Source organism: Pungitius pungitius, chromosome 1 (genome assembly GCF_949316345.1).
Source record: "Pungitius pungitius chromosome 1, fPunPun2.1, whole genome shotgun sequence".
NCBI lineage: Eukaryota > Metazoa > Chordata > Actinopteri > Perciformes > Gasterosteidae > Pungitius > Pungitius pungitius.
The window spans coordinates 7,251,666-7,277,602 of record NC_084900.1 but is presented as its reverse complement, the minus strand read 5'-3'; the positions used below and the strand labels follow the sequence as shown (position 1 = coordinate 7,277,602).

The 25,937-nt window shown below is 48.9% G+C and overlaps 2 protein-coding genes across 2 annotated transcripts in view; one reads left to right on the top strand and one right to left on the bottom strand.

Moving 5' to 3' along the window:
• LOC119222788 (cytosolic beta-glucosidase) overlaps window positions 1-2,419 on the bottom strand; it is a 5,334-nt gene extending 2,915 nt beyond the window's left edge. The window contains exons 1-2 of the mRNA XM_037479662.2: window positions 698-2,419; window positions 44-268 (exon numbers count right to left, since the gene is read on the bottom strand). Coding sequence (XP_037335559.2) covers window positions 44-268; window positions 698-776 — 304 coding nt within the window. The 5' untranslated portion in view covers window positions 777-2,419. The remainder of the gene's footprint in view (window positions 1-43; window positions 269-697) is intronic.
• On the top strand, window positions 2,328-25,937 carry adgra3 (adhesion G protein-coupled receptor A3). Its single transcript, XM_037479661.2, has 20 exons — window positions 2,328-2,441; window positions 2,694-3,435; window positions 9,466-9,537; window positions 13,381-13,452; window positions 17,494-17,565; window positions 17,679-17,750; window positions 17,879-18,039; window positions 18,683-18,896; window positions 19,116-19,280; window positions 19,822-20,032; window positions 20,161-20,310; window positions 20,803-20,961; window positions 21,360-21,521; window positions 21,619-21,829; window positions 21,945-22,153; window positions 22,258-22,382; window positions 22,548-22,671; window positions 22,848-22,993; window positions 23,365-23,460; window positions 24,163-25,937. Exons 2-20 carry the CDS (start codon window positions 3,209-3,211, stop codon window positions 25,628-25,630), a joined length of 4,116 nt encoding a protein of 1,371 aa, XP_037335558.2. The 5' UTR covers window positions 2,328-2,441; window positions 2,694-3,208; the 3' UTR covers window positions 25,631-25,937.

Sequence of the window (25,937 nt, the reverse complement as noted above, 5' to 3'; positions counted from 1 at the left end):
GGACCAGAGTATGGCGCGTCTAACGGGGGATATATGGAAATACCTTTTTGATTGACGTGTTGTGTGGTCCCATCGGGCAGGAGGCGGGCCCAGGAGAACGAGAGACGATAGTGCGTCAGTCCGAGCTGCTGGATACACTCCAGGTCCTTCTCCCACAGCTCGTAGCTGTTGCAGGCCTCATCTCCATTGTGCTCCCCGAACACTCTGCCTTTCTCGTGGCAAAATGTGTCCCAGATACTCGGCCCCTTGCCGTCTGCCTGCCAGCCACCTGAATATGCACATAGAGGTTGTTTCATCTTATCAAAATGTGAAGGACGGGGACGTGAGAACAAATCACAGTAATGTTTCTGTTGGGATTTCACTGACTATCCTCATGCTGATTTTGGTCAAAGTGTACATTTTTATGTTGAGGTCACGTGTGTGTGTGCAAGAAAATTTGCTCAATTAACTGGATACAGACTAGGAGTTGGTCTACATTACAGGTTATAATTTAACATCTACGACATTCATAAAGACAACCTTCGATCTGAAAATATTGCCTTATGTGACCTTTGAAACTGTGTGATCTGATCCAACAGGAGTTTCTTCAACAATTAACCAATGGTATTCTCTCTTTTTTAAATATTTTGTGTCTTTTTGCATTAATAGAAACACAGTATATACGGCTCGTGCTATCTCCCATAATGCGTTTACCTACCTTCAATTTGATAGGCTGCAGTTCCCGCACCCCAGGCAAAGTCTCGTGGGAACATGTTTTTTTCCCCGGACGTAGGCATGAAAGCAGTCGCGTCTCACCACGCACTAACTGCTTTGCGTTTATCTAACGGGGAATATCTGTCGGAGTCTTATATTAAAACGGACCGTCCGGTTCCCTCCAACGCGGCCGCACGAGCAGGAACTTCTCACTGTCTCCCGTGTGTGACGTTCAGGGGGCGTTGCTGTTGTCTCAGTATGATTTACGAGCCTCCTCCTCGCTTCATTCTGGCCGTGCAGCACCACTTGAATGCTTTAAGTTAGGGACTCGGCGTTTCACAGTCCGGTTCGTGGGGGGGGGGGGTCGGCATCCCCACATTGGCAAGAAAGTTGCGATCACATCTCGGGATCGAGGAAGCTTCCGAGGAGAACTTGAGAGCAGCAAAGTTGTTGAGCGTGCCCGGCTGCTTGCGGGAGCGCGCACGGTATAAAATACCAGTCAGTGAAGCGCGGTTTAAATTTTAAAGTTCATTTTAAAGTTTGAAAATGAACTCAAGCATTATTTGATAATATGTTTACTCTATAATGTAGGCCTACTTGGCTTTTGCATTCTCTCCTTCTCAGACCTCTAGGTCTTTTAAGATCAAACATTGTTACCAGCTAATATTATTTGTGCTCTTTTGAAGGGACGGTCTGAATGTCATACTCTCACCTGAGAAAAAGTGATGCAAATATCTGCAGGAAATCATATGGACCCCTGTTCTACTCAATAATGCCTTTTAAAGGCATATTTTAACTTTATTTAAATAGATCTAGGAATCAAATGTGGCTCTCAGGACATACTACTGTGTCACTGCTACTTAACAGTGGAAATGTTAATACATTTAGTAGGCTAAAATCCACCAATATAATTTTTTAGAATGTGATGTTGTACTTGGACAAAACCGGTCATGGTGCTTACCAGTGAACACCAATGTCCCTAACATGTGTTGGTGAAAGCATAATATCCCGAAGGCATATGTTCTTGTCCTGTGTTACATTCAATGCAAGGGACTCGCTCAACCTGATAATATAACAAAACAAGAGGATTGCCAACGGGCAAACACTTCTTCAAACATAGTCCTCATATAGCTTCTATTCATGATTTATGAATTTGATTTTTGTAACATTTTAGTTACAGTCTTTGAGGATAACAAACTAGACTAAACTGGTTTAGAGGCACCAGAGAGAGACAGCCGTGAAAGTAGGAAAAGCAAACGGTGAGTGTTTGAGTAGGCCTAGGATCAGCAGAGTATATCTGGATTTGTTTTCACTTAGCTATGCATACTTGTTGCACTTCACTGTTGTGGTGAAAAAAAAGATGACCTATAAAACTGTTAAAAATATAGTTGTGTGAATGGATTTGTATCTTATTTTTCAAATGTAACTCTCTGGAATACATTACATAGTGAAGTAGATGTTAAAGTACAAACATAAAACATACTCAGAAAATCGAAAGATTTCCTCGGTTGCGGTTGAGTTAAGCAAATTTCCACAATTCAAATTCAAGAGAATGGATCACGGAACGCAGCTACCGCGAAGAGTTTTATTCTGAAAGGCCAACCGGATGCGGTTTGAATCCTGTCGGACTTGACCATGGTGGCGCCCGAGGCAAAGCCATGGAGGAGGACTTCCAAAGTTGCTGTTGAATACTTTTCAAAGAGTCAGCGGAGCTATAAAGAAAACAATCAACGACAGCAACCGCTTCGGTGATTACTTTTTCTTCGATGCACAACTTTAACTTTAACGTTGTTTTTTCTTAACATTCGCAGCCCACTTTGAGCTAAAAGGGGGACTTGTTTCAGCGCCCTTGTGTCTGTATGTGTGTGTGTGTGTGTGTGTGTTTAGTAATTTCCTGTTGCTCCTTGGAATAGAAGAGAAGGGGCAAAGTTTAACCATTCTTGTTTTGGATCGTTACGTGACAAAAAAGTAATGGGCGATTAAATTGGTCGCGTTTCCAGAAGTTGGTGCGGGTCACCCCTCGGGAACTACCGCCCCCTCCTCCCGTGGAAAAGACAACACTGAGCCGGACCCACGGTACGGACAACAAAGGGGGGGGAGAAGGAAAAAAAAAAACCCTCAACAACCGGACGGGGTACTCAACAACCACCTTCGCGCCCGGCATCTGGACTTGTTTCACGGACTCGGGGAGCCGCGGCACACCGAACCCCGCGCGCGCGCGCGCCACGGTGGAAAAGGAGGCGTCCACGAACGCGTCTTCTTGGCGAACAAAGGAGGACGCCGCGGTCGGCCTGAACACCGACGAGCGCCCGGGCGACCGCCTCGAGAGCAATGGAGGAGGAGGGCTCGCTTGAGCCCAGCCGCACACCGGCGACGGTCTCGCTCCTCGGGTCTTCGACGGGGTCCGTTTCGTAAGGACGTGAGGCCGCTCACCGCTATCGGAACACCGCCCTCCTGCCCCTCTCTCTCCGTCGCCGATGCATGCAGTGGGTTTTCTAGTCGTGGTCGTGTGAACATGAAGGTGGGTCTGCTGCTGCGGTTCGTGGCGACGCTGCCGCTGCCGCTGCTGCTGCTCGGCGGTTCGGCGACGTCATCGCCCGAGTGCAAATCCTACGACGAGCCCCCCAAGAGCGGGAAGAGCGGCAGGAAGAACCCGACCACGGAGAGGAAAGTGGTCTGCAGCAACATGGAGCTCCATCAGGTGTTACGGGCGGACTCCTTCCCCAACGGGACGGTCACGCTGTGAGTAAACGGCTTTGCTTGCTTCCTTTTCATCCCGCGTGTCCACTTCATGGTTCTCTTCACCCAGTTGATGCGTAGTTTTAGAATGAGGAAAAATCAAAATGTAGCAGTTTTGGCTTCCGCATCAGTGCTCACACAAGTCATTTATCAGGCCAAACCTCCTTTTTGTTGGCTTTTTAATAGAGCTTTACCAGCTGTTGAGTTGGTCGGTGTTTTATTTTTCTTCCCTAGGATCAAACTCTCTGCTGGCATGTATAGTTTGTGTGGGCCTTTTGTCATGGAAGAGACACCTCACTACCGGCTCTTGAAAGGTGCCAACGAGAGGCCTTGGCCATTGATTCATTGTGTAGCATTTGAAGTTGGTCTTTGATTTAGAAATGAACCACCTATGCAAAGCTAGGTTTGGTCGCAATCTCTCTCTCTCTCTCTCACACACACACACACACACAAATATGTCCAATGAGTGAGCATAACTGGCTCTTCCGTACAAAGATCTTCATGACCTCGTCGATTGAGGTCACACTATCTTACTTGGCTGCATCCTGCTGGATTTAATTCAGAAAGTGGTTGTTGGCTGGTTGGAGAGTGCTTGAAAGAACCAACAATCTGGAGAGAAAAAATAGCAAAATCCCAATGTCCAGTGCGGTTGCTTTCTGGTGGTGGTGGTGGTGGGCGACGGGGGGAAATGTGATAAGGGTTAGGATGCAGCAGTGGAAAACAGATAATACACTCCAGCAGGAAAGAAAAAGGAAGGATAAGCTGGTTAATTCTGTGACATTGCAAGTTTTAACCTGTTTACCACCACTACATTCGTTTGAAGCCCTTTCCAACGGTGTCCATTTTTAAGTTGTTAGTACAAAAGCACATATTGGATGGAGCCGAACACCCGGCAACCTTCCGAGTGAGGGTACAAGCGACGGCGTCCTACCAGAAAGCAGACCCCGTGGCTCTTTTAAATACTACAATATCCTTTACAAAGTCACTTTAGTTTTATCGCATCTCCACATATTCCCCCTCCACACCTGTTGAGCTGGGACCGTCCCAACAACACACAAATGAAAAAAATAAATAAAAATGAACCCGATCAAATGCGGCAGAACTTTCCAGGTGGCTGTGGATTTATCATGGCTGTGTAGGGGGGGGGGGGTCACGTACAAAGTACAAGAGAGACTCAATTAGAGAGCGCAGACAGAAGGACGGTGTAACCTCCAGGACACCCTCCCAGCCTCCGCTTTTATACTCGCAGACATTTGCTGTCATCCATTGAAGGGAAACCCCCCTGCTCTGCCTTCTTCAAAAGGGGCTTCGTCCACAACCCCCCCCCTCCCCCCACCGGCCACGAGTGACAGGGTAGACTTGCGGTTTACGTTTCACTGCAACGCTTTTTTCCCCCGGGTGTTTTTAATTTACGACCTGTAAAATCGGCGTGAGTCTGGTGGTCCCGTTTTACTAGCCGCTGTCTTGCGGCGGGGTTGACCGCGGTCAAGGCACAGCTGGTCTGCGGTGAACCGAGAGAAGAGACCTCAGCTGCCGGGGGGGAGACCCCTCTCCGAGGCTCGGGGATTATTGCCGGCCGTTATTCCTCCCTGTAAAGTTTCTTTTTTTTCTCCTCTCACTTGCACACAATGCTCACTTTCAGTCACTGTGTGATTTGGGTTTGGTTTGGTTTTAAGGGCAGGCTGTAGATGTTGTTGGCTTTCATGGAAGAAGCATCTTTTTCTGTTTTTTTTTTTTTTTCCAGTGGTGTCAGTGGCCTGGGTTTTAGAAGACATTTAGTTTAGTCAACAATTCTTATCACCAGTTCTCTGACCCCTTTCCGATAACTTTTTTTTTTTTTTACAGTTGAATAGTCCGTTTTAGCACCAGGTTTCTTCCGCAAATGTGATGGTGACCATATAGTTCCCTTGTTGTGTGGATGTTTTTTCCAATCTGTGCGTTGCAATGCCCTGTAGTGAGTTAATTAAAGGCCTCGCAGGAAACGGCAGTATAAGCTAGGTGTGATTAGAGAGCTGCTCCATTCATCATACCCCCTCCCACCTCCTTTGTACTCAAGATTTCCTGTTTTGCTCTTGGGCCGTCCGGATCAGACCGAGTAAGAATTTTGATCGGGCTTGAAAAGTGTAATAAAAAAAAAAAAACCACAAAGCAGATTTCTTTGAGAAATCCCTCGACAACTCTGTCGGCTGTATTGGGACTTATCGAACCAATTAGAGGATTGTTTTATGCCCCGCCAGAAAATGTAACCCAGATGCTCTCACGCGATGTGACTTACCTAGTCCTTTTTAAGAAAAAGAAAGTGGGGGCGGGGGTGGAAAAGACATGGTTCAGACATTTTTCTATCTGCACATGAGCAGTTGCACAGTTGAGTAGCTTTTTATTTTTGCACGTCGTCGCTCAGCTCCTAGCTCCTCTCTGCAAAGGAGGAAAAAAACGGGGGGACGCATTCCCCCGACTTTGCTCTCCAGATCAGACGGCATGCCGAGGTAATCCGAGAGGAAATGACACGAATGTGCTTACAGCTGGCCTGCCCTCCCGATGTGAGTGCAAACCTCGGCTAAAATACGAGGCCATGAATTCAACCTCTGCCTCACGCGGAAGGCTAAATCGTGTGTGTGTGTGTGTGTGTGTGTGTGTGTGTGTGTGTGTGTGTGTGTGTGTGTGTGTGTGTGTGTGTGTGTGTGTGTGTGTGTGTGTGTGTGTGTGTGTGTGTGTGTGTGTGTGTGTGTGTGTGTGTGTGTGTGTGTGTGTGTTTTTCCCCCTGTGTATCCGTGTTATCTATGTTGTATTTTCAGCCCGAGATACCCTTTGTCTGTATCAGAGTTTTCCGTACTCTGCCGGCTTGTATTTCGTTTTTGCCAGGGCTTGTTCGGTGCACTCGGGATCCTTTCACTGGAGCACCTGGGGTTGGGCCCGAGCAAATAAGCGCACCTGGTCTTTGGGGCCTCTGCAGAGCAACGCAGGATCAATGTCCCGAAGAAAGCAGGGATTTCCTCCCTCGCTGCGGGAGAGAGAACCCACAGCTCGGTGACACGCTCTTTGTTCTCACAGCAGAACAAACTAGCGGCACTGGAGGCTTGTGGCAAACTTTCCCTCTTCGTGTGTCGGAAACCTCCGAAAAAAATCGATCGGTCGAAGGCGCTGGTTTTAGAAGGCGTGATCCGTCCTTGCGTCCGTTGTCTCACGGGTTTGTTGTCCCCGACGTTGAAGAGCTGCCATGTCCTGCTGGCAGTGTTTGTGTAAACCAAAACACAGGTGCCCGCTGTCACCCGTGTCCTCGGGAGGATTTGTTTTTTTGTTGCTTTGCCGGCCAGCCATTTAGTCCAGAGGAACGTTCCCGTGTTTTTCATCACTCCGCAGTGTTTGTTCGCAAAGTCCCAAAGGTGAGACGCGGACAGCTGCACAATTTAGTCCGTCTCACAGACCTGTTGAGGTTGGAGCAGGTTGCGCCAGGTCTCCCTTAATCCCAGACAAATCGCTCAGTTGAGTGTGTATATGCTGTGCAGTGCCTCCTGTCGGGTTAACTCTCCGGCTCATCTGCTTTCATCCTGATGTTTGCACAGTGGATCTTTTTTTTTTTTCTCCCCCCCCCCCCCCAGTAAGCGGCTTTTTTGTTTACCTTGCACCATGCAGGCCCACTTTTCCATCCGCTGCATTCAGAGGAAGGAGTTTTATGAGCTCAAATACAGCTTAAAACTGATTTGAAACCCTATTGAAGGGGTACAGCTCCCTGCGCTGGGGAGTTTTTTTTTTGTGGTCTAAAAGCCTCCTGATCATAAAGGAAGTGTTGAAAGTACCTATTTGGCTCTGTCCTTAAAGACGCCATGTGCCTGTGGGGGGAGTGTGTAGTGTCTGGCCATTTTTAGTCCTCTGGATAATGGGCCTACAGCCAGAGGGGTGCGTTTTCTCAAGTATTTTCTTATGTGAGATTAAGATGACCTTTTCATAGTGTCCCATTTACTCATTTTGAAAGCAAGATGCAATTGAGACCACGCGTATAGTTGCTCTCGTTTGAGAGGAGAAATGTGTTTTTCTTCTCATGGTTGTCTTTGAGATTTATAGCATCAGGAGACGGGATGTGAGATCTGATAGGATCCCCCTGCAGCTGGTTCCTGGCTCGAGTTCAAGCAGGTCTTATCTTTGCATCGAGATAAGGGGCGGATCCCCTCCCCCTCCCCCCCCCCCCCCCGTCGTTCGAGGCCTAGCCTCAAGACTCTGCGTGCACAGTTCCTTCAGTCTGGAGACCTCGGGCTGGTCTAGAGACAGACCGTAAGGAAGCAGGTGATCTACCTACAGAGGTCCTGAGGGCGGAGGGCGATGTGGGTGGTTAAAGTGACTCTCCATACAAATTTGAGGATTTGCAATATGCATATTGGTTGTCAGTCTGTCTGAGCAAGGCAAGTGTTAAGAAAGGCTAAATTTGGCAGCCGCAGCAGCTCCCCATGCGGCGTTTTCATTTATGAGGAAGGCAGAGAGACGAGGCCTCCAGAAAAGGAAGGAAGGAAGGAAGGAAGGAAGGAAGGAAGGAAGGAAGGGAGGGACGGGACGGGGACAAAAGGCCTATGACTCTTAGGAGGAGGACTCCTCTAAGTTTATTTTGACAGGCCGTAGAGTCACAACGGCTAAAATTGTGTATTTACGTGGCCAGATTAGAATTGTCCCCAAGATGTACCGTTTAAGATTCCTAATCTAATCTGGAAACCTAATATACAACATTCCATTTCCTTTTTCCCCTCCATGTGACCGCAAACATCTTCACGTCAATGTGGGTGAGGGTCTGACTGTGACCAACTCTGCATCTTTTCTCCTAGAGCTTTTGTGTTCGGTAAATGTCCCCATGACTGCCCGTGCTTTGCTCTCGCCCCATTACATCATTTATCAGTTCTTTTGCGCCCTTTGTACCTCTTTTAAATTGGCTTGGAATGCCATGTGAAAGGAGTCATCGCGGATTACAGATCCGATCTGTTTGGTGGCACCCGGACGTTGCTCGGCAATGGCACATCCTCGTTTTTCCAGCGTCGAAGGATTAGTGCAGGACGTAAAGGCGAATTTGTGATATTGGACCGTGTGCTTCCCTGTGCTTAAGGTTTCCCTTCGTTCGCAGAGGCCTCGCGGTCTTTACATCCCATTGACATGTATAGCTATTCTACAAGATAAATTAAGACTTTTGGCACCACGATCTCGGGGAGACTGTGTACACAAGCGGCGATGTCATCTGCAGGCTTGCACATCACCATTAACATCTGCCATTTCATCGTCCAGAAGCCTTTGAAACACAGGAATTCATTTGTGCGAGAGCTCTCGCTCGGAGCCAAGCATCAAATCTACGACGAGTCGCCGCTGTCCAACCCTCTAATAAAACTTCCCCTCAACACCCCATAATGACTGCGATCTGGCTTTCGGGGGATTGTTGGTTCAACTCGCATGTATGTCACCCACCACATCCCCTCCCGGCCGGCGTATGCTAACCACAATTCTACAGTTAACTGTGCTTTTGATTCCCCCAGATCCTTTTTGGGAGTATTTTGGGAAGAAAGTCTGGGACTTTTGTAACAAATAATAATAAAATGAAATCTGTTTTGTTACCCTGTGGAAGAAGCAATCGAGAAATCACACTTGTACTGTTTTTCTGTAGCAGGTTATGTACTTGTTGCTTGTTTGGAATGAATATGTCAGACATGCCTCCATCTATGCGCTCAACGCAGACAATGATTATCTGCGTTCTTCGCATGCGTCGCCTTTATATTGCATTACATTTAATCAGAAGGTTCTCAGTGGACGCCTCTTCTGCTTCCATAATGTCATTATGGTATACAATATCCCAACTGGTGCAGCTTTTTGCCGACGGTTCTGTATAGCAAAGCAAAGTGGGCTCGATGGCTTTACTTTAGGACAGTACTACAGTCTTTGTCTGCAAAGAACATTTACCTGTTAAAGTCAAAGGTATATAACATTTTGTGGACTTTTATTTATTTGACATGCGTGGTGTATTGTTTTTTGTTTAACATTCATCCATATTTTTCTCCCCCACAGAATTTTGAACAACAATAAGATTCAAGAACTCAGAAATGGCTCCTTCATTGGATTATTTACACTTGAAAAATTGTAAGTATTATTATTTATTTCCCCTTTTCTGCTTTGGATTTCAATGGGCATTTCTTTAAGACCTGCCCAAACGTTTGTTGTTTCCAGTGCAATTTGGAGGGAAAAAAGTATACCATTGCAATTTGAATTAAATGTCTGTATTAAGATTCACAACCTACATTGGACCATCTTTCATTTAAAAAGTGAGTGATATTAAGGCATGCACGTCGTATCCATGAAATATCACCAATTGGGTGAGCTTTTGTTGTCAAACACCAAGTTTAAGCTTAGGAATGTGGTCTAGGTTTGTAGAACGCATGTTGACATGATGCCTGCGGACCTTCGAGGTCGTAGAAAATGAGAAGGCTGCACTGCACTTAGCCTCAGTCAAGATTATCAGTCTATGTTGGAAGGCTGGCGATGACAGTAGAGAAAAGGTTTGAGCCCTAAGGGTTGGTTGTTGTCTCACATACTCCGCAGTAACGTATAGGAATCTGACGGCCTTTATTTGCATCGTCGTACGGTCACTCTCTTGAGATTCCTTAAACAGCGGAGAGACGTCGTCCGCACCATGTGACTCTGACTTTGGGGAGATTGGAGTGTGATCACCGTGTTTCCTTCCACTAGAGACTTTTAAGAAAATGGCTGCGGGCCTGCCACATATGGGCCCTCGGATGATTTCTCACTCTGGAATGGCTTCATGGAGATAAAATATCCAGACCCTTTAATGGCCGTGCTTTTACCCAAGGCTACAATAACACATGACTGCATTGACATGGAATTCTAAGGGCATTTCCCCGCCCCAGCTCCCCCCTCGTCAGTCTCCCCCGGTCTGGTTAAAAAGGCTAGAAATGTAGAAGGTATATGAGGCCAGACCCATTTAGTCCTGTGGCATCAGTGCAGCGAGAAGATGGATTGTGTTAATCATCTCCTTTTATCCACAGGAAACATAAGGCAAGGTTTTTGTACATTATCGGTATAAAGCGGCGGTATTTCCTGCTTATCTTGTAGCTTGGATTTGTTGGTTTCAATCCATCGTGCGTGGCTTTAATTACACCTGGATTATTGATACATTTTCCAGAGAATTCCCAGTTGGTTCTTGAATTGGGTCAAAAATTAGTTGTAAGAGCTCAGTTCGAGAGGATGAGCGGGAGGCTGTGTGCTGAGTGTGGTTATAAAAAAAAAAATAAAAGAAAAGAAAAAAAGCCAACTTTGATCTTTCCCCACATAGTGAGCCCTCAAAGCACTTGTGTGCTCCGTCTGTGAATGGCCTGTCGATTTGGTTGTAAACTCCGTCCTGCCTTTTCTTTGCACCCATTCACAGGCCAGTTTACCTCCAAAAGGAGCCTCCCCATTGTCCCTCGGAGACACGACCCCACTCCCGTCCATCCTCAACCGGCCAGGCGGGGTTGCTGGGTGGCTTTCTTGCTTTTGTCATTGTAATGAAGCAAAAGCCAAGATTTTCAAACGCGGTATATGGACGCCGGAGCCTCTCCCTCGATGCCCTCCCTCCTACCATTTAATCACACGCACCCCTTTCTCCACTAACTACACCCCCCCTCCCCCTCCTCTCTTTTAGCCCACAAAGAAACTCTCCCTCATTTGGACTGTCAGTGTGTGTGTATATATATATATATATATATATATATATATATATATATATATATATATATATATATATAATATATATATAAGCGGCCGTGAAGACGGCAGCTGGCTGTGGGTGCCGGAGAGGGGCAGAGAATTGATTTAGGCATATCCGGCACCCTGCGTGGAATTTGCAAAGTTACTGTGGAGGCCGCTGTGTTTCGTCGGGCGCCAAAGGTTTCCCCTTCTTGGATATGAGCCACACAGGAATCCACATTATCACCCTCCTCATAGAAATTGGAGCCAGGCTAGGCGACCCTGAAATGCTAATTCCTGGCTAAATCCGCTGCTGTGGAGGAATGCGCATTGTGGAGAACGGGGCACGGATAACATGTCTAGTGTGCCGTGTGTTTTCTGGAGAGTCGGTTGTTCTCTGTTCATGAATGGACCAATGCCTGTGGAAGTAATGTAATCCATAAAGTAATGGATATTGCAATACTGCATTTACCAAGTGCACTTTTTTTTTTGAAAAGGAGGGCCTTGTTGACCGAGCTCTAATCTGTTTTACCGCTCTGACTGAAGCAAACCTGTAACCTTGTCAAATGGAATCTGTCTCGTGTAAAAACGCACACAAAATATACCCATGGTAAATTAAATACAGTCTTTGTTTGGTTTGACCATCATGGGTTAGCTAAGTGCTTCAGATATTTCAGTGTAACTTAGTCAGCAGGTTATCTGACTTTGTTTATTTTCCACTTGTGCTGCTATTACTGTTGAGCTTGTAGCCTTGCTTTAAAGCAAACATATGTAACCTTTTTTTTAACAGCAGTGACAGATAGAATAGTAAATGCTGAAATGTGACTGTAGCACAGAAAGTAAAAAAAGACCACTGCCCAAGTATCATTAGTAACGTAAGCTCAGGTTTGCTAATGTCTGGCCACAAGAGTTCTTCTTTCAGAAGTTGCATCGTTATGCGTTAAGGTGGATTTCTGCTGTGTGTTTGCACCGAATGGAGGGACATATTTTTAATGGGTTCTCTAGTTTTTATAAATGACCCATTAGCCAGGTGCCATCCATCATCATTTGCAACTGGTGGCTTGTTTAACACACATCAGTTACTGTCCTCAGATTGGGAGTCATCGTCATGCCCGGAACAGCCATCAAATATAATTAAAGAGTTTCTAAAGTGTGTATATATATATTATATATATATATATATATATATAATTAAGCATGGACTGGTTTGCTCTGATTCCCCATATATTGCCCATTAATAATAGAAATGAGAGTTCCAGGACTTCTTATTTTAAGTTTAAGGGGTACTGCCCGGTACTGCGGGCGATTTAGCAGGTTTCCAGTGTGACTGATATCTGAACTGTGGAGACTACCAGCAGACCATCAGCTACTCTGTCCTTTATGATTGTTGGAACCTAATTCCCTGAACCCACTTTTTTAATGGAAAAATGCATTTAATCTGTCAATATACTAAGAGTAATTATTGTTTGATTGACCTAAATGTATAAATATGTCGGAATACCAACAGTATTGATAGTGTCCCTGTTATTTTGTTCATCCTCTCTGTGGCTGCCACATAAGGCCAGTGAGTCTAATAAGAAGAGCATTCCTATCCACTCACCTGGTAGTTGGCTTTCTGAACTTCTTGCTTTCCATCAATTCTAAATACAGCAACTGTAAGCAAAATAGCTTCTATTGTCTGGTCCCTCTGCCCCAAAGGCCCTTACATTGGTTTTAGATTCTATTTTTCCCCACTAGCTCACATCAAAAGCTTTATCACGCAAAAGGTTTCGGTCTATGACTTGTCTATGGCCACCTACGCACCTTTAGATGACAGCTCTTCCACATCAAACAGGCAGAGTTTCCCAGAGGCCCTTTGTGTGGGTTCAGGTGGTGACTAGAAAGCATCCTGAACCTCCAATGCAGGTGAGCGCCGCAGGAATTCTCTGACCGCAAAGCCTTTGAACCTCTGGGGGGGGGGGGGGGGTGGTGAGTGGTGAGTGAGTGTGTGTGTGTTAGTCAGGTCGGCAATGGCGACGGCTGTGCATTAATGCGCAGTAGTTGAGGTTGGATGGAAAACGATGCTTCACTGCGCGTAATTGCCTGTGCTACAAGTTGGGGACTCCTTTCTATGACGTGATAAGCATGAGTGACATCCCTTAGCAGTTGCAGATCTCTTTTCTGTTGTCCGGTGATTGACTCATAGAAATGAAATTCATGAAATTGCCCATGAAAATTCCCCTTTTATTCCCCCCCCCACAGGGACCTGCGGAGTAACCTGATCAGTCGCATTGAACCAGGCGCTTTCCTCGGATTGCCAGCACTCAAAAAACTGTGAGTAGTGCTGGAGCTTCTGCAGCCTCAGAGCCTCTTTCATGTGGTTTCATGTGTGCAGTCTACATTTCCACTTTTAGACCCTCTGGGACTACACCAAAGTCTTCTATTATTACTGCACCCAAAACATCCAAATCTTTAAAAAAAATGTTTTTGTTAAAGGCAGTTCGAAGCGCTTGCCTGAATGATTCGCGATGTGACAAGAGTGGCTTGAAGCAGCTGTTGTACTGAAGCTGGAACACTGGGTCGTGCATGTTCTGGCAGGTCTAGAGTGTGCCCAGTGTCCATAAGGGGGGGGGGGTCTATTTCTACTGCCTTGTGTTCTCTGGCCCACGGCCAGAGGCCACTGCAGACACCATGATGCCTTATAGACTCGCACACTAGAGGGGGGGAGGGGCCATACGTGTGTGTGTGTGTGTATAAATGTCGACAATAAGTTGGAAATGCAACAATACACCTGGGATACGTAGTGTGTGTGTGTCAGAAGCTGTGTACACGCATGACTTGGAATCCGACACCAACCAGACGGTGCCAACACAAACTTGAGCTTGGCTGCTGCTGGGGAGCAATAAGAGCGAGACAGGAAGGCAGTCAGCTCCTCGGCTCGGAAGCACCCCCCCCCCCCCCCTCCCCTCCCCCCCCAGTGCACATAGTGTACATTCACGCCACACTCGGATGCATTCCTGCATCCCGATACGTCTCCCCGACGTCTTCAACACAAGCCCTCCTCTAAAGACTTTCCCTGTCACCACAGAGTGGTCTTGGGTCCTGGAAACCTCGCGCGGATGTCTGGTACAGTTTGGGTTTTCGCCTGAGGGGCAGCAGCGTTTAATTGCCCCCACCGCCCACCCTCGGTTCTTTTCAAAGGGTAGTTGTCAGTCAACCGACTGTGAAAGGGAGGGGGCCCAGAAGGGGGGGAAGATGAGCGGAGGAGAGGATGAGCTAGCGCAGGACCCTGGGAATGTAAACACAGAAGCCCTACATCAAAGGTTGGCATCCGCCGCTGCACATCTACTTGACTTTTTCCCTCGTTTTTTTTTGGAAAGGGGGAGTAGATTTAATTGGCAGCAAGAAGTACATGAACATAGTTTGAGTTTTTAATATTGCATCTACTTGGCTTGGCGTGCCTTTGGCACATGCTTGTCCGCTGCTCTTAATCCACTGCTTTAACGAGGTGTGTGTGTGTGTGTGTGTGTGTGTGTGTGTGTGTGTGTGTGTGTGTGTGTGTGTGTGTGTGTGTGTGTGTGTGTGTGTGTGTGTGTGTGTGTGTGTGTGTGTGTGTGTGTGTGTGTGTGTGTGTGTGTGTGTGTGTGTGTCGCTCACATAATTAGATCTCTTCTCATTTTCGAGATGTGGCTTTTCGAAGGGCCCATTCATCTTGGGTGTTTTGTGACAAAGCAGTGACGTGGTCTTTATTTATTTATTTTTTAAAGGAAGGCTGCGTACGTAATTGCGGGTTCCACACATCAGACGGATTAGTCTTTTTGAGACGCTCAAACACTAGTACTCCTCCGCCCTGAAAGACCCTGGACGTGAGACGCATCTGCTACATTTACTACCGCGCTACTCCGGATGAAACTCGTGGAAAATGCAGCGATGCATGCGCCGCATTGGGACCTCAGGGACTGTTATTGGTCAGCTTGGACTGCTGCTGATGCCCGTACAGATTTCTGAAAGTGAGGACACGAGAGTGGGGGGGGGGGGGGGGGGAGGAAAGGGGGGCTCACCTTTCTCCTCTTGTTTCAATTGCACACATCCAGCAAGCTGCTCTCCACTGTAAATTGTCTACTCGCCAGGAGTCCCACACAAGTCTAGTCGAGGCCCGGTGCGTTGTTGCAGTGGTGCGAGACCAGGAGAAATCAAAGCACTGAAGTAAACATTTGTGTTTCTGCGGCGGGACTCTGGATAACCCTTCGCCTGGAATATATAAACCCAACTTTTCTCACTCCGTGACTTGGTGTTCAACACGGCACATAATAACTGAAGTGGATGTATTACAAAAAAAGTCAGTTGTCAGTTTGAAGTCTTGGCTTTTTGAGATGTGTTTTTAAAGTTCACCATCCAATTCAAAATGAAAGATAAGTAATAATGAAGAAAATGCAAATCTTGAACTACTTTTGCATACAAAGATGAAACATTTAAATGTCATACATCGCTGTTTCCGTGGTGCCCACTGCACCGGGCTGTCTATCCACTAAAAGATCAGTCTACAGTAAGCAATCTTGAGGTTGGGAATGAAGGATAAAAACACGTCGACCAGTATAGGAGTCCCAATAGAGTGAGGAGGGATTCCTGTTTGATTTTCAGGAGAGCTGCTCTTGGACCAGTGTTCAGGTCGCTGTTATGCATTATGCACACATTTATTGTTAATTCAAAACTATTCCCAGCATTCCTAAAATAACAAACACGGTTCATGCCGAGTTAGTGCCGCAGTCAGCTGGTCGCCGCTGTCTGAGCTTCTTTATTCACGCCGGCTGCTCCGATGTCGGGTTCGCTGTTGTATACACCCTCAGGGGGACACGAGTGCACACCCTGCTTCGCTTCGCTCTCCGTACAGCTCGGATGCATTTTCCACACTCGCACAAATGCGTTCAAAGGCCCTCGTCGCTCTCTAAATATACACAACACTCAAACCCCGACGGACTCATCCCCGGCTGTGCATTCATTCCGCCAACAGCTGAGCAGTCCCCCCCCCCCCCCCCCCGATCGAGGCCTAATCACATCGGGGCTATTTTTCGCCTCGGGGGCCCGGCGCCGAAACCGTCCTCGGTGCCCGAGGTGGGCGGGCCTCGGTAGTGAATGCCGGTCGACTAGTGAGAGCGGACGGCCAATGTGGACACGAGTCTGTGCGGGCCAGACGGGCTCCGGCTACGTCAGTTCTCACGGTTCCGAGCGCAGTGAAAGTGGGTTGATTTACCATCTTGTTTTCAGCTGACACTCTAGGATTCAAAGGGAGATGGGAGTACGCCTTTCAGCTAGTACAAATTAGCACGCCCTGCTACAGGCCGCTCCCCCTCCACCCCCCCCTTTTTTTTCTTTCCTCCAAGTGGAACTTATAACCCGGCGCAGTACATTTCCCAGCTGGTACCTGGAGGACCGACACCCATAATTATGTCAGCATGTGCCTCACAGGCGTTTTGCAGGTATCATTTAGTGTCAGTGTGGCATTCCTGGAGCACCCCTGGATACAGTCGAGCGGGTGGGTCGAGGTAATGATGCGTCTTTTCTCCCGGGCTCTTGTTTTCGTCACTTGGCACGCGTTCAATGATTTGGATCGTTTACAGAACAATGGGTGTTCCAGCTATCGGGAAGGTGCTCTGAGACCGGGTGTTTTGAGTTGCTGTGGCTGTGGATGCTGAAGACGTTTCTTCTCTTGAATTTAAAAAGAGCACGGGTGTCGGGTGGCAGCCATGTTTGACGGCTAATCAAAGCTAATTAGGTTCCATTGGGGATCGGGGGCCCGGGAAAACCACAGAACCGTCTCCGAAGATGGCGTGCTAACGTTAGCCCCGGAGCCTCCAGTGAACGTCTGGGCTTTGCAGCCAAATGTTTGCAAGTGTGATTCATAGAGGGGGGGGGGGGGGGGGGCCTTCCCGTGTTCCCCGTGTCTTTGATTCCTCCAGGAAAGGCTTCAGGAGTCTCAGACGCCCACATCGGATGTCTTGCAGAGACATCGTGTCAGGTCACATCCAAAAGAGGAACACACACACACACACTCTTGACTTCTTTTTTGACATTGATCATTGGCGTTTAATCGTCTCGCAGAGTGTTACTCTGCCTTTGATGTGTAGGTTCCCCCTGGGGGCCCACGCGGACACGTTATCTCAAATCACCTTGAACGTTGTAAACCTGTCAGCGGAATTTAGGCCTTTTTTTTCTCCTTAAACCATCTGTTAAACCTTTTTATCATTTATCAAGAACAATCAGATTGTGTCGTAGTGTTGGAAAACGTAGCAGCCTTAGCGCTGCTTGCTAATTGATGGTGTTTTAGACCGTTGTAGCTGCCATGTTATGTCTGAATCTATTCCTTCTGTACAACAGGGACTTGTCCAACAACAGCATCGGCTGTCTCAACGTGGACATCTTCAAGGGCCTCACCAGTCTAATCCGACTGTAAGTCTTTTTAATAAGCATACAAACTGTGTGCTAAAGCAAGCTTGATATCATATTTTTATAGTAGACTCGGATAAACAATCAGTTTTTTTAAATTATTTTTTCCTCTCCAGAAACCTTTCAGGAAACATGTTCTCTTCATTGGCTCAGGGGATCTTAGACAGCTTGGTGTCTCTGAAGTCTTTGTAAGTATTATGGGAAGCGTGTTGCTTTGTATTGAAATGTGTGATTGCGACCCCTGAGCGTCTCCAGTAAAAAAAAAAAAAACTGCCGCCGTTGATGTCATGAAAGCTGCGTTTCCATGCATCCGCAGGGAGTTCCAGACGCCTTTCCTGCTGTGTGACTGCAACCTCCTGTGGCTGCTGCGTTGGATCAAAGACCGGGGCATCACGGTCAAGAACACCAAGTGCTCCTTCCCCCAGTCTCTGCAGGGGCAGCTCATTACCTCCATCAAGCCGGAGCTCTTCACCTGTGGTAGGGGACACATACCTGGAGAAATGCGCCAACATTTGTCCACAGATTTGCCGCACTGCAAAACAATGTTCCCCTAAAATAATAGCTTTAACGCTCTGGGAGGTCATTTGTCATTTGAGTGGGCAACTCCTGATGCGCCGTTTTTTCCGGTCGCAGACACTTTGAAAGGTCGAAATAAGTCAGGGTGAATAGTGACACAGATTGTGGTGTCAAAGTGGTGCACAGTTAGTTCAATGTTTCTTTTCCGGTATCAGCGAGGCTGCCGGTGTCTGGAGAACAGCGGCTTGTGCTGCAACGACACGGGAGATAACGAAAGGGCTTCTGGGGCCAGCGTTGCCTTTGTTTGTGCTTGCTCATGTCTTATCAGTTGGGGGCGCTCATCACGGTGAGGGATTATGAAATACGTGGCACAGGTCTAGCAGGAGCCGAGGCCCGACACCAGTGACAAAGTGCTAGTGTAGTGTCCAGAAAGAGCCAAAAGTAAAAGGGGGGGGGGGAAAAGGCGGCATGTTTAGAGACAACGGAATAAAAAAGGTGTTTTGTGACAAATATGAATCAAGTGAGTCATTTTTTTCTGTGAGAGGTGACCGCCGGACTCTGCCTCTAAATGTTTGTATGGTGCCCCCCCCCCCCACCCACCCAGATGCTCCACTTGAGCTGCCCTCGTTCCAGCTGACTCCGTCCCAGCGGCAGGTCGTCTTCCAGGGGGACAGCCTGCCGTTCCAGTGCCAGGCTTCCTTCGTGGCCGAGGACATGCAGGTGCTGTGGTACCAGAACGGCCGCATGGTCAAGTCGGACGCCGCCCAAGGCATCTTCATCGAGAAGCGCATGGTGCAGAACTGCTCTCTCATCGCTAGGTACGGCAGTGCGCATGCATGTTTCTGCAATCTATGCATTGCCATTGAATAGGGAACGAAAATTATTTATTTCATTGACGTGATAATGTTATGTAATCACATCATTACATAATGTCCCTTTTTAGAGAGTAAATAAAGCATTCGTGTTGAGCTTTTTTGTCTTCACCATAAGGCTAGCTGTGTTATCTGAAATTCCTCCTCCACTTTCACCACCGCCAGCGCCTTGACCATCTCGAACATTCAGCCTGGTTTCACCGGGAACTGGGAGTGCCGGGTCAGGACAAGCAGGGGCAACACCACCAGGACCGTCCACATAGTTGTGTTGGAGAGCTCCGCTGAGTACTGTGCTCCGGAACGCGTCTCCAACAACAAGGGAGAGTTCAAGTGAGTGACTCGCAATAACCCCCAAGCAGACCAAGAGCTTCTCACTCACGCTGGTGTCCTCCAGCACCAACTGCAACTCCATACGACGGCAAATCGCATTCTAAGTAATCGAAAGAGATGCGTTTGCACCCAGTTTCACTACAAATATGTGGTTGCTTTGGCTGGATGTGGCTTATCAAGGCATTTAAGAAACCAGATTCCAGATTAAAAAAGAAGCGTAGAATTTATGAACAAGGCTTCTCTTTTTGTTCATGAATAATGCGCTTCTTTGTTTTTCTGCCAAATTGCATGCATACTTCAGTCATAAAACTATGAACCAGTATATTTTAAGCTGTTACGGCATGCTTTCATTTACAGCACAGTGGCGCCCTCTTGTGGTCAAACATATCAACTACTTCAAAGTTTTAATGACGTATACATTAAATGACTGTTTCACAGAACGGCTCAAATGACCCAAAGAGAGAAGAAAATAAGGTTTTCTTATGTGCCCGTTAATGAAGAACACAAACTGCAGGGCTGTGTTTTATGGCTCTTCCTCCAGGTGGCCGCGCACCCTCGCAGGGATCAGAGCCTACCTGCCTTGCAACAGGCTGCCGTCGAGCGCGGGCACCTACTCGGGCGGCTCGGGCGAAGAGCAGCGGGCGGGGCGCTTGTGCAATCGCAAGGGGCTGTGGACGGAGGAGGACTACTCCCGCTGCCAGTACCAGAAAGATGTCACCCGGTTCCTGTGGTTCCTGTACGTCATCAACCAGGTCCGTATCTCACCGACAAGCTTTCATTTCTGGAATCTTTGCTTTTGCCGTGCCGCTCTCCTGCTTGGACCGTTTGAAGTCCGATCCAGGCTGATTGTTCTCTCTCTCTCTCTCTATATTTCCGCCAGATGCCTCTGAATGAGAGCAACGTGGTGGCCAGGGCTCGGCGCCTGTTGGTGTACACGATCGACGCTGCCAACTTCTCAGACAAGATGGACATTATCTTCGTGGCTGAGATGATCGAGAAGTTCGGCAAGTTTGTCGAGAAGTTTAAAGATGTAAGTACTGCGGAAAGGTCTCCGTTTTGTCCTGAACTCTAATAGGAGATTAGGACGAGCTTTTCAATGCATGCGTTGGGTATCTTTCTCCAGTCAAGGGCAAATCAATTAATGCTCAACAGCTGTTTCTTGTCCCGTTGTTTAATGGGAAGCGACGGCTTGTCCCGACATTCAGCACAGCTGTAGGCTGACAGACAGAAACCTTTTCAAAGGAAAGGAGCTCCCAGCATGTTGTTGCCGCTGTAGGCGAGTACCACTGTAGTTTTAAAGCCATTTAAAAGTTCCGCTTGGCGACAACATGCTTGAAACGTGTTTCCAATCGACACTTGCCATTCGTCTCCCTTGGCTGCGAACGCGATGTGGCTTAACGCGTCTGATTTTTCCATCCAATTTATTTGAAATACAAGCCGCTGTGCCGCTCCTGCCTGCAGTGAGCAATGTTTTCTTGAGTCACATTTATATATATATATATATATATTTTTTGTCACGCAGCTCGGAGAGGTGATGCTGAGCATGGCCAGCAACTTAATGCTGGCCGATGAGCGGGTGCTGTGGATGGCTCAGCGGGAGGCCATGGCGTGCTCCCGCATCATCGCCTGCCTCCAGAAGATAGCCGTCTACCGTCTGGCCACAGTGCAAGTCTTCTCCCTGGTAAGTTCTGTCAACGCACCGTGGCGACCAGAGAAAGCGCCGCCTCGGCGGTTTATTGTCCTCCCGACCTTGACAGAAATGTGCAGCCTTGACAGATCAAGGCTCAAGCCGACCAGTGCTTCACATCCGAACCATATCCTCAATTTCCCCCGAAGGGGTGTCTCACCATTTGCTGAGCTAATGTCGTCATTCCTTCCACCTCCCCCTGATTGGCGGCTCGTTCCCGTTGCTGCTGCACCTACATTAACCAGAATGGGCGTTGCACTCGGAGAAACCCACGTACTACGCGCGGCCCGAGACCCACTTCTAGCATGCAATTTAAACAGAACTCTTGTCGTGTTGCACACGGAGAAATCTTGAATCGCTGTCAAATTCCCCTGTTGCTGCCGTCCTTCCAGACGTCCCCCAACGTGGCACTGGAGTCTCACGTTGTCCGCGCCAACGACTGGAACGGCATGACCTGCATGTTGTTCCAGAGGTCCAGCCCTGAGCGCACACAGGAACGCCAACTCGCCTTCAAATGCAACACAACCAGCTCCTTCTCCAGCATCCTTCACAAGGTCAGCAGCTTCCCGGGGATGATTCCAATTCGTCAATTTGTCCAACAACGGCTGGATTTGTTTTTGTTTACCTGCCTGCATCGTTTTGTCCGTGTAGAGCCCCATTGTGGAGGCTTCCCTGCAGCTCCCTCAGTCTCTCTTCACCCCAGCGGCACCCCCCCCCGGGCAGGCGGAGGACACGGTCTACAAGCTCCATCTACTGGGCCTCCGCAATGGCAAGTTTTTCCCCTCCACCAGCAACTCCACCCAGCTAGCGGATGGTGGGAAGAGGAGGAGTGTTGCCGCCCCGGTCATCATGGCCAGGATAGGTGAGTCGTAACGTTGGGAGTGTGGAAGCGTGAAAACGTTGCGACGCCTGACACCATGACACCGAGAGCCAAGCCGCTGTGCATTGTGACACCTCTTTTTGGGGTCTTCCATCAGAGGGCATGTCCCCGCGTGTCCTGAGGTCGCCCGTTAACGTCACCCTGAAGCGGTTTGCCCGCGGCTCCGATGCCGTGTCGGCCCGCTGGAACTTCAGCCTGGTGGGCGGCCACGGAGGCTGGCAGAGCGACGGCTGCACCATTCAAGGCCACAACGACAACTTCACCACCATATCCTGCAACTCTCTGGGGAACTACGGTCTGCTGATGGTAGGTCGGCTTATTTCTCAGGTTCATCGTATGACGAAGCCATATTAGGCTGTGCTTCATTTTTCCAATGGATTTGTAGTAACAATATTGCTTGAAACATGCAGGACCTCAGCAGTGTGGAGTACCTCTCTCCAAGCATCCAACCCCTGCACCCAGTCATCTATGCCACTACGATCATACTACTTATCAGCCTGCTCACCATAATCATCAGCTACATCTATCATCACAGGTTATTGTCTCTTTTTAATTGATTGTAATTATTTTTTTTACGTTGCAAGTGCATTTTCTCCTCCTATGTTCCCGTTGCTGTAAGTGTATCATACCCAGAAACGCAGGCACATAACCCATTTGTCCTTTTGTAATTGGTCGATGGATTTGTTTTCTTTGACCTCAGGTGCGTCCGTGTGAGCCGCAAGTTTTGGCACATGTTGGTCAACCTTTGCTTCCACATCTCTCTCACCTGCGGGGTCTTTGTAGGCGGCATCAATCAAACGCGACATGCAAGCGTGTGCCAAGCGGTGAGGATGCACCACCAACACTCCCGCTGTGCTTCCGTCCAATCGTGAAGCGCTTCACGGGAAGATGTTTTGGGAAATCTTTCTTTAACTACATTTGTATTCCATCGTTCTGACATAAGAGATTGATTGCATTTATTTTAGCTTTAGCAAGTAACTAATAAAATGATCTCTTCTAGGTGGGCATCTTGCTGCACTATTCCACTCTGGCAACCGCTCTGTGGGTGGGTGTGACCGCACGCAACATTTACAAACAGGTGACGCGCAAGGCCAAACGCTACGAAGAGCTGGACGAACCGCCACCGCCGCCGCGGCCTATGCTCAGGTACAACACCATCGCCATGGGGATGAGCTCTGGAGTTGGAGATTTCCGCTTTCTACCTTGCTGGGTTATTCACTTTTCGGAAGGGCAGAAGTGAAGTAAAGTGTTTACTTCTGTTCCACACTACAGTTATATTTCTGATGGGACTGTTTTTTTTTGGGGAGGGGGTGGGAGTGTTTTACCTAATCAAGTGAATGAGTAACTTCATGTAGTCTGAATCTACATGCTTTTTTTTACCAGTGTTTATGGTTCTTGGTGAAACTGCCGCATGAGGCCTGGCATACCATTGGAATGCTGCATGCAGTTCATGACCTCATGCCGTGACACGAGCTGAAAGACTAAAGCAGAATGTCCCTCTGTGCTTTCTCCAAAAGGTTCTACTTAATCGGCGGAGGGATACCCATCATTGTCTGCGGGATCACCGCGGCCGCCAACATCAAAAACTACGGCAGCCGAACGAATGCGCCATAGTAAGCATTCCCTCCATTAAAAGCAATTCATGGTGCTTATTGTAATGTTTTGTCCATTACTGCGGATAACAGCCTTAAAAATAAAAAAGTCTCTCGGGCACGGATGCTGCTATTTTGCATTCCGTCCTCAGGAGACGTTTTGCCTTAGTCATCGACCAGCCAGGCTGGCTGCTTCAGCAAATAATGGATGTTTTTATGAGGGTAGGAAAAGTTTATTCCCTGAAGTTCTGTTTACGGTGGCCTATTAATGCTATGTGCATCCAAGCAACTAGCAACTGCTACGCCCCCCCGCCCCCCCACCCCCGTTCAACATGAGCAGCTGTTTGAATGGTGCAACGTGGCTGACTAATTGAGAAACCTGCACCCGTATCTGTCTGAAGTCTTTGGAGTTTAATTAATTTCTTGCAAGCACAACGAAGCCAGTCTGGGTTATTAAATGTAATGGGGCAGTTAGTGTAAAAACGAGACGCTAAAGTTTTCCAAAGAGCTGTTTTGAGTTTGAAGTAAATAACGGGAGTGACGGATAAAGATGATGATGATGTTGTATTGTTTTAATGAGCGCGTTTTTAGCAATTGTCCCTTTTGGAAATGACGGCCCGGTGATGATCTTGATATAATTGCGACGGGCAAAAGACGCCACAGATATTGTCTGAGTGTAAATGAAATGCTTGATTTGTTCCCGTCTGTCTCTTCCCCTTCTAGTTGCTGGATGTCATGGGAGCCCAGTATCGGCGCCTTTTACGGTCCAGTGGGATTCATCGTCTTTGTGGATTGCATGTACTTCCTCAGCATTCTGCTGCAGCTGCGCCGCCACCCCGATCGCCGCTATGAGCTCAAGGAGCCGAGCGAGGAGCAGCAGCATCTGGCTCCGGCCAACGGGGAGGCCGGGTCGGAGGGTCCCGGCGGCCAATGCGTCCCCCTCACCCTCCAGCTGCAGCCCCAGGAGGCTTCGCCCTGCACGCCGCCCGCCGCCCGCCCTGTGCCGCTGTCGGCCCTGGAGAACGAGCACACCTTCGCCGCCCAGCTCGCGGGCGCGGCAGGGGCGTTGGGGCTGTACGCGGCCCTCTGGGTGTTCGGCGCCATGGCGGTGTCCCAGGACCACCCCTACGACTTGGCCTTCACCTGCCTGTTTGGGGTGGCCGCGCTGGCGCTGGGCGCGTTCATGGTGGCGCACCACTGCGTCAACAGGCAGGACATGAGGCGCTACTGGTCGCAGGCCTGTTGCTCTGGGAGACGGGCGTACTCGGCCCAGGAGGACGTCCTGCTGCCCCAGCCGGGCGTGGCAATGACATCCACGGCGGGCTCGGCCAGCAAGGCGGACGGGGAGTCAATCAAGGGTGGCCACAGCAGCGCGGACTCCTCTTACACGAACAAGAGCGCGCCGAGCGTGCGCAACTCCGCCCACGGCAGCAAGCTGACCAATCTGCACGCCGAGGCGGCTCAGTGCAAGTCGGCCCCGGCGACGGCCAACGGCGGGGCCGTTTTGGACAACAGCCTGACGGAGCACTCGCTGGACAACGAAATCAAGATGCACGTGGCGCCCGTGGAGGTGCAGCTGCGCCCGGCGAACAACTCAATCATCAACTCGGCGGCGGCGGCGGCCGCCAACGGGCACTCGAGCCGCCACCACAAAAACAGGGCACGGGCGCACAGGGCGAGCCGGCTGACCGTGTTGCGAGAGTACGCCTACGACGTCCCCACCAGCGTGGAGGGCAGCGTGCAGGGCAGCGCGCAGGGCGCCCCCCACAGGCGGCACCACCACTACGACATCGCGGCGCGCAACAGCCGGCGGGCGGCGTACATGGCGTACAGAGAGCGGCATCAGAGCCAGCAGCAGCAGGACAGCAGCGACAGCGCCAGCCTGCCGCGCCGCTCCCGCCTCATGGAGAAAGGAGGAGGCAGCGGCGCCGCGGCCAACGTCCCGCCGGCGCCGGAGGAGGCGGAGCGCGCCGCTGCCGGCGCCGCCGGGTCGTGCTCGAGGAAAGACTCTGGTCCCGCACAGCAGAACGGCGGCACAGAACTACAGAGCCTACCCAAGTCGTACGGGCTCAACCTGGTCACCCAAACCGGCGGCCCGGTTAAGGAGAACGGACACGCGGGGCCTTTGATCACCCCCGAGAGTGCGGCCAGTGTGAAGACGGGGTTGTGGAAACACGAAACTACTGTGTAGCGAGCGTTTCTGTCCCGAAGACAGCCTCGTGACGGGCGCCCTCATCTTTTTTTTTTTTTTAAACTGTGAAATCTGTTTGGTTTTTTTTCTTTTTTTTTTACGTTTATTTCATCAACAATCCATTACTGCCACTGAACTGTCCTTGTCAATACGTTTTTTGTAAATTGTCTATTTTTATAACTTTTTAGGAGTTCCGTACGGCATGGTCTGAGCTGTAGCTCGGTCCGTACCATCACCTTGGGGACTGTTTTTCTCCCATTTGCTAGTTTGTCGCAGCGATAATAAAACAAAAGTTCTGTTTACCTAA